General features: G+C 48.9%; 1 protein-coding gene across 1 annotated transcript in view; it reads right to left on the reverse strand.

Moving 5' to 3' along the window:
• Nucleotides 1-830: 830 nt before the first annotated feature.
• Nucleotides 831-8,289, reverse strand: part of MAOA (monoamine oxidase A) — a 68,049-nt gene continuing 60,590 nt past the window's right edge. Inside the window, exons 11-15 of the mRNA XM_077768528.1 lie at nt 7,080-7,137; nt 5,963-6,060; nt 3,851-3,962; nt 3,574-3,636; nt 831-3,381 (exon numbers count right to left, since the gene is read on the reverse strand). Coding sequence (XP_077624654.1) covers nt 3,235-3,381; nt 3,574-3,636; nt 3,851-3,962; nt 5,963-6,060; nt 7,080-7,137 — 478 coding nt within the window. The 3' untranslated portion in view covers nt 831-3,234. The remainder of the gene's footprint in view (nt 3,382-3,573; nt 3,637-3,850; nt 3,963-5,962; nt 6,061-7,079; nt 7,138-8,289) is intronic.

Genomic DNA, 8,289 nt, shown 5'->3' on the forward strand with positions numbered 1-8,289 from the left:
TTCTCCCTTTTTCCCCCCCAGCCTCAAGGGGAAAAAAAAAAAAAAGATACAGAAATGCTGAGTGGCTTGCCCTGCAATACCAACACAGGCCAAACTAGACAGAGTGCTAAGCAAAATAAGTCAGAGAAAAGACACATATCATATGATTTCACCCATAGGTGGGATTTAAGAAACCCAACAGATGAACACAGGGGAAGGAAGGAAAAAGAAGATAAAAACAGAGAGGGAGGCAAACAGTAAGAGACTCTGAAATACAGAGAACAAGCTGAGGATTGCTGGAGGGGAGGTGGGTGAGGGGATGGGCCAAATGGGGGATGGGCATTAAGGAGGGTGCTCTTCGGGATGAGCTCTGGGTGTCATACGTAATCACTGGATTCTACTCCTGAAGCCCAGACTACACAGTATGTTAACCAACTTGAATTTAAATACTTTTTTTAAAAAGGATGCAAAATTTTAAAAAATTTTGGCAGAGTGCTGGCAACAAACGTATACGTCACAGAACACTGACACGAAAAAGAATCCTTAGAAGCCGTCAAGTACAGCCCACCCTTTTCTGGATGGAGACCAAAGCAGGGAACTACGGTGATTTGCTCAAGGTATCCTAAGCTAACTGAGAAAGTTTCCATCAGACTCCACACTGACTGTGGCCCCCTGAGGAACACAGTGTTCTAGCATTCAATCAGCTCCCTGGAACCCGGGATAAAACAGGAGAGTTACATGGAAGTCTGAGAATTTGGGAGCCAATACCAACAAGGCCTCATGGTGACCTCCCGCTCTAAGAAGCCAGTTAGCCTTGGGAGCACTGACTAAAAAGAGCAGCCAGGTCCGAATCAGGGAGGGGAATGCACTTTATTAACAAACAAAACAGTACCACACAGGCAAAGTCACATTTCAATGGCAAAACACACGCGTATGTGTACTCGCACATGTAGCACTGGGGCACGTTTCGGACAGAACACGAGGCACCAAGTCCACGATCAAAGTAAACATAGTTTCACAATCCTTCCGGAGTTTTCCTTCAGTGTGGTTTAAGTCCTTCTTCAACAGCTGTGACAAAAAGGTTAACTTTTCACGTCTACTTCTCGACCTTACTATGGAGGGAGGCCAACTCAGCCTTCAGAGCTAGGAAGCAAATGCCAGAGGCCCTACGAGCTCTTGAAACTGCCTTTCATTTCTCGGGGTTGGAAGAAAGACCTACCTATGGGACCCTGGCAGTGGACAGAATGGTGGGTGTCCTCAGCTCTGATTTCCTACCTACGTACACCTAGACTAGTATTCATTTTTAAGCTCAAGCTGCAGTTTCACAGGGCTGATTCTCATTAGGAGAAATAAATTGATTCTCTAAAAAGTTTGAGAAGAGGGTACATCACAGACTCAGGAGTCCTACATTAAAGACTTGGCTATGCTAACCACCCCTTCATAACTCAAACAGTTGCCAGTTAAGTAAGAGGTTTAAATCAGCATTTCCTCAAAAGGTGTGTCAGAACCGAGTTAATCAGTAAGTGAACGGAAACAACTGAAATAGATCGGGGATGTGATTTCTCTAAGCAGTTTGATATACTATGCGGCAACTCCTTCTGGACTGGAGTATATCCAAGACATGACCCAAACTCCTACGTTAGCTAAAACGCTTTTCAATTACAAAGTAAAGAGAGGCAGAAAAATCTTGCTCTTTGCTCTTAGGATAGGCAAAATTGGAGTACTTTTAAGCCCTCATTATCAGGGTCCAGTGACTTGCGAGCTTATAAGGTTAATTATGTAGTAAACTTGGGTTGATTTTTCTCTGGGAATCTTTACTTCCCATTCAACAGAAGATAAGAGATTAGGTTAAGAGGTAGTAGGAGATAATAAGGGTATGAAACAAAATCCTAAATCTGGGAGAAGGTAGAAAGAGCATTAGACTTACCAGCTATAAATCAATCATGCGACATTCAGCAGAGGGGTGAACACAGGTTATCACTCTCTGAGGAAAGTATAAAATAAGCGAGGCACCTAACGATTGACCGGATTAATTAAAAAAAGGTGAATCTGAATCTTGCTTGTTGAATAATGTATGGAAGTATGCCCATCAAAATTTTTATTTAAGCTTTTCGGTACATTAAAGAGTCAACTTCAGCTATCTAGAAACTTCCTCTAAAATGCCTTGTTCATCAATGATGTGGGATAAGGCGTTAACTGCGTATCCACCTGGGTACCCAAGTCCACTGAATCTCGTCCACTGCCTTATTTGATCACATTGGTGCTGATTTTTTTCCGGATGCTTATATTTTAAAAAGGAGCCTTTTATGGCCGAAACCTTCTGGAAGGGGCTTAGAAAAAAATCTGAGGTTTTAAAACGGGAGAAGCCAGAAAGAGGTGGGCACAATTCTGGGCCCACATTACTCCTAAAATAGAGAACTGACTCTTCATATTAAAATCCATCGATGTCATGTCTGTCATAAACTTAATAACTAAAGCCACTGAGGATGGACTATTAAGCCCCAATTTCCTTGCCGTACTTGACAGTCTCAACAGATAGCAATTGGAAATGTATCGTGTGTATTTCCGCTCCTACTTGAGAGAGATTAGCATGCTAATATTTACTCAATGGTAACCACGTTAAGTTAACTGAACATTAGGCTAGATGTCTAGAAACCTCACAGGAAATTAGAAGCGGTCAGGAGATCCCTGAGGCACAGCCTGCTAGATGTCCCCCGCTAACGGTCTATCTCTGCTATTTCCATTTACTACCCGGTGGGTGAACCAACCGCTCACCCACCCCCAGGAAGCTGCGAGCGTCTGGGCGCACAGCTCACCATTTCCTAAGGACTAAAAACGACACTCACAGGCTGGGCCTTTGCTTATGCAACCGCTCCAGACAGAGACAGAGAGCGAAATGCGTCCTGCGTGCAATCATCAGGCATTCTGTGTTAAAGAGGAGGAAAACCCGACACAGAAATGGTTTCTGATCAGCTCTTCCATTACAATGTCTGGAAACTAAGGAATCGATCACATGGTTTTTACTCTACCAATCGAACACAAATCAGTCTACACAGGCAAATCTCACAGTGCAATTTGATCTTATTGAAATTAACGAGGTGGTTCTCCGGGTTGGTTTTGACTCGCACACCGAATGAGACTAAATGGGGGGAGTAAATCCAGTGCGTGGCACGACAGTCGGACTACATGGCCTTTGCCAACGGCTTGCTTTTCACAGTGCTGGGGAAGAGGAGCAAACAGCACGTGGCTGGAACTTCACGGACGGGACAGGAGCCTGAGTTTGTACACCACGATCCACAGGGCAGTTACTGAGGTGGTGAATCCGATGATCTTCAGCAGGCCTCCCACCGAGGGAAGGTTCCTCTCCCAAAAGGTGTGGGTGATCGCCACCGCTGGAACATCCTGTGTGAACGAGCAGAGATCATTAGCAGACAGCTGGCGCTCGCGTGGACGAGGCCGGGCAGAACGCACGGGCCCAGTCAACGCGTGGGCGTGCCCCGGAGCGGCATCGGCGGCGACAGTACGAGCCAGACGACGAAAGTCAAAGCTTTATACGCAATGACTGGTCAGCGGAGGTGAAGCTGCTCCACTCACCTTGGATTCGGGCTCCTCAACTCTGATGTCCTTCTTTGCCACCTTCCCCAGAGCATTCAAGACCTGAAAGACAGTGGCCGTGATATTACGGAGTGAGATTCTGCAGGTCCAACCGACTGGAGGCCCCGCTGGCCACAGGTGAGCCCCGCGAGTGGCGTGGGCCGCAAAGAAGTGGATGCACAAATGCACCAGGGTCAAGACCCAGGAGGGCCAGGTGCCGAGTCCACCACGGACGGCCCTCAGGAGGGAGAGTGGGGCGGCTCGCTCTCCCCCTTACCTCTCGAGCTGCCCGTTCTCCGGCCTCCACGGCCCCTTCCATGTAGCCGCTCCAGTGTGTGGCTGTCTCCGTGCCAGCAAAGTAAATCTTGCCGACGGGCTGGCGAATCACCCTTCCAGGGAACAAAGAGGTCGCACACCGTTACTTGGGAAGGGCACCGAGGGTAAATGAGCCCACCATTTACCGCGCCCAACACAGGCCAATCCCGACCGATTCCAAGACTCCCATGCGGCCCAGCCGAAGGTGAAAGGCTCCCCGCCTGCTGCCTGGGCCTGCGTCCGAGGAGCTGAACCCTCAAGCCGGGGACAATCAGGCTGCCAGGTCGTCAGTCACTGGAGGGGACGGTGGCCTTCTCCTAGCCAGCCGGGATCAGAATACAGGAACGCACGTGAAATCCACCATCAGATTTCTTGGCTGTGGGCGTGCCTGTTTGTGGTCCATTCTGGTCCCTACACTGTTTTTTCCAAAGGGGGGGGGGCATTCATCACAAGAAGGTATCAGGCAGCAGACCCCAGCCTACACTCCCAGGGTGTCAGGAGGAACCGCAGTGGCGAGTGGGTTGACAGGGGCATTAACTGGATGTCTAGCAAAGGCGGGACCCGAGGGATTCTAGGTCTGTCTCAAAATTACGTCTGTACGGTAGGCTTCTGTGAATTTCTCTGGAGGCTGGCTGAGGACAGGGAAGTGGGCCTTCTCTCACAAAGAGCTCTTGGCAAACGGGAGCCGGGGTGGCTCCCTAGGCTGAGCGTCTGACCTCGGCTCAGGTCGTGATTGCGCGGTTAGTGGGTTCGAGCCCTGCCTCAGGCTTGGTGCTGTCAGAGTTCAACCCACTTCAGATCCTCTGTACCCCTGTCTGCCACTCCCCTGCTCATTTTCTCTCTCTCTCAAAATAAACTTAAAAAAAAATAAAATGAAAGAAAGAAAGAATAATCTCATGTAAGGAAAGGGTTAACAAGTCCTTGTTTCTCCGTGGACACATGTGGCCTTGAGTTAACTTTCTAGCTCTGTCCCTCTGGGAACCCGATGAAGGTATAATGCCCAGGGACGTTACCAGGCGACACTGCTTCTGCAAACATGCCTCCCCCACCCTGACACACGCTGTAACTGCATCTGGGCCTGGAACAGTTGTCATGAATTGCAAATACCCGGTAGGAAGCTGTCACCTTGGGCTTCCCAGGGTGCTGGGGCCTCTTGTTTGTAACAGGGCATGCCTCCTGCAGGGACCCTGGCCGGACACCATGCGTATGAGGCTGTTACAAGAGACGATGGCTCCTATGGGACAGGAGGCTTCTAAGCTAAGGTGGACTCCCCTGACTCTGTGCCGAGATCACCTCCTCACACAGCGAGGACGTCTCCCCGTGAAGACAAATGGCTGCAGCCAGGCGTGTTTAGTTAACGTCCTTCTGCATAGAAGGCTACCCAGAAGCCTGGGGTAGTTGTGTGAAACTAAACGTCCGACCGAGCTCAAGAAGGTCCCTTGGGTAAACGTCCAACTTCGGCTCAGGTCATGATCTCGAGGTCTGTGAGTTCGAGCCCCACGCCGGGCTCTGTGCTGACAGCTCAGAGCCTGGAGCCTGCTTCGGAGTCTGTATCTCCCTCTCTGTCTGTCCCTCCCCCGCTCGTGCTCCGTCTCTCTCTCAAAAATAAAAAACCATAAAAAAAAAAAAAAGAAGACAAAGAAGAAGAAGGAGGAGGCCACTGGGAGGACAGTGTGGCTGGAAGAGGTGCCANNTATGCATCAACATCCCTATTTTCCTACAGACGTCCAGAAATATACCCACTAGCTACCCGGGGCATTCAGAATCAAACTGCTGACTACTACTATTTCTAACTTCCCATCGAGCTTTGCTTATGAGTTTCTTAAGTTTGGTGCGTGTCTTTTACATATATATTTTTTTGAGGGAGGGTGCATGTCTTTTTTTTTTTTTTTGAAAGAGAGAGAATCCCAGGCAGGCTCCGCGCCATCGGCACAGAGCCCAACTCAGGACCTGAACTCACGAACCATGAGATTATGACTTGAGCTGAAACCAAGAGCCGACGCTTAACCGCTGAGCCCCCCCAGGCGCCCCATGTGCGTGTCTTATATTAATCGGTACAGTGGGCGGGTAGTACCTTCCGTATTGAGTCATGATCCCAGGGGGGAAGTAGGCGGTGTAACAGCCCCCGGAGTATTGTTCCTCACACCAGTTCTTCTCTTCGTAGTGCACGGGCTGCAGTTCAGTGGGGAGAAAATTCCAGAGGGAAGATGAAGCTGAAATGCTACCAGTCAACAAGGAAGTCTCTCATGTATCTCACTTGAACAAAAAGTGTATGTTTAAAAAAAGGGGGCCCTGTGTTGCGATTTTGTTTACAGGGCAACTTGACAGGACTAAGCAGATGGCCTTCTGTGAGGTACCAAGTGACAGAACACGGATATGCCGACTTTCTCAACCTTTTGGTGAGGGGGGGGCCATGGAGTATTCCAGTATCTGGCAGAGAGAGCAGTGCCACAAAGACTCTTAAGTCTTTAGAATAAGCCTACAGGAAACCCTGTCAGTGGTCGGGTTCTGGAAAGGTCTGCTCAAATCTCTGGATTCTCTAAGTAACAGACCTGACTTGCCCATCTACCAGGGCTGAAAGAAAAGGGCGGACAGGAGAAGGCAGAAGATCAGCACAACGTCTAAGAAAGGCTTTCTTCTGAACCACTTCTCCGAGCTGGAAGAGAGAATGATGGGAATCCTGTCGAAAGGTGGACCCCTGAAGGTGAAAAGCGGTTTCCAAGAGACACGAGGGAACCTTCTCGGAGTTCTTCCCTGACACATTCTGCAAGTCCATTATTTGAACGGTTCAGAGATAATCCGCTGAAAGAGCCCCCGGCGATCTAACAGGATCCTCAGACAGAATCCCTAAATGAGCTGCGAATTGAGTCTCCAGATGGAAAAATCAATTAGGATGACTTTGACCCGAGAGAGTCCAGTCCAGATTCAGCGCATCTGGTCAAGTACGCGCGCGTGCGCCCCCACCAACACACGATGCCGTATTTGGGATTTTACTTCAAAGCACTCAGCTGACGGACGGGAGGACAGGCCGTCCGTCCTGGGAACGGATCTCGCCCACACCCACCTCTGACTGCAACCGGCCACCAGTTTTCCCGGGAACCCTGCAACAGCCCAAGAACTACTGNCTCTGCTTTACCACTTAGAGCAAACGGAACAGAACCTTCTAGGGATTAGAGCGGAGGGTTTCTTACGTGTAAAGCTTCCTGCGATCCTAGCACTTTGGCGTACAGCTCACAGATTTTCCTCTTCCTACAAAAAAGAATTAAGAAACTGTTCAGGAAATAATAGCTAAGGAGCGTGGAGTAGACACAGGGCGTTCCGGGGATCCTGGCGATGAACCAGATTTATTAAAGAAAAAGAAAACTGACGGTAACTAAATAAAATGAAGAGTTCGATGGATCTCTGCACTCAAATTACCCCACTATCCCTCAAGATAGTCATTTTATTTGAAGACTCAACAGAATTTTTCCTTCCACGTTTTCACTTTTTTTTATTTTATTTTTTTAGTGTTTTATTTATTTCTGGGAAAGAGAGAGACCGCATGAGCAGGGGAGGATCAGAGAGAGAGGGAGACACAGAATCTGAAGCAGGCTCCAGGCTCTGAGCCGGCTGTCAGCACAGAGCCCGACGCGGGGCTCGAACCCACAAACCGTGAGATCATGACCTGTGCGGAAGTCGGATGCTTAACTGACTGAGCCACCCAGGCGCCCCTCACATTTTCACTTCTTTTACCATCCCATATCGTATCTACTCAGGATTCAAATGGGAAAACAAAGATTAGATTCAGCACCGTCAGTGTAGGAACTGATGTCGACTGACTTCCGGAATATGTAGACTTCTAGAATAATCCCGTTTAGAATTCTCTAATACACATGACAGTGTCTTTTAACTGTCTTCTATTTATGCTGTAAAGATCTATGAACATCTAAAGCGCCCTTAATCTTTTAAATATAACAAAAAATATTCTACACCATGAGAGGCCTAAGATCATTCTAGTCTAGTAATCGGTCACTCGGCAGAATGCTCTGTGGACACAGGACTTCCAAGGGCATCTGGGGTGGCAGGCTGTGCCTCATGATGTTAGCTCAGTCACTGGCTACCCTCAAAATTCATTACGGGAATGACCATCAGGTCTTCAAAATCAGTAGCATAACTCATCTAAGCACTTCCCGAAACAGATACTTTCAAACTCACAACGACTCTTGGTGACGTTAAAACGTTCTTGGGGCGCCTGGGTGGCTTAGTCAGTCGAGCGTCTGACGTCGGCTCGGGTCATGGTCTCGCGGTTCCTGAGTTCGAGCCCCACGTCGGGCTCTGTGCTGACAGCTTGGAGCCTGGAGCCTGCTTCCGATTCTGTGTCTCCCTCTCTCTCTGCCCCGGCCCCCTCCGTCCCTCGTCCCT

This window comes from Crocuta crocuta, unplaced genomic scaffold (genome assembly GCF_008692635.1).
Source record: "Crocuta crocuta isolate KB4526 unplaced genomic scaffold, BGI_CrCroc_1.0 scaffold467, whole genome shotgun sequence".
Lineage (NCBI taxonomy): Eukaryota > Metazoa > Chordata > Mammalia > Carnivora > Hyaenidae > Crocuta > Crocuta crocuta.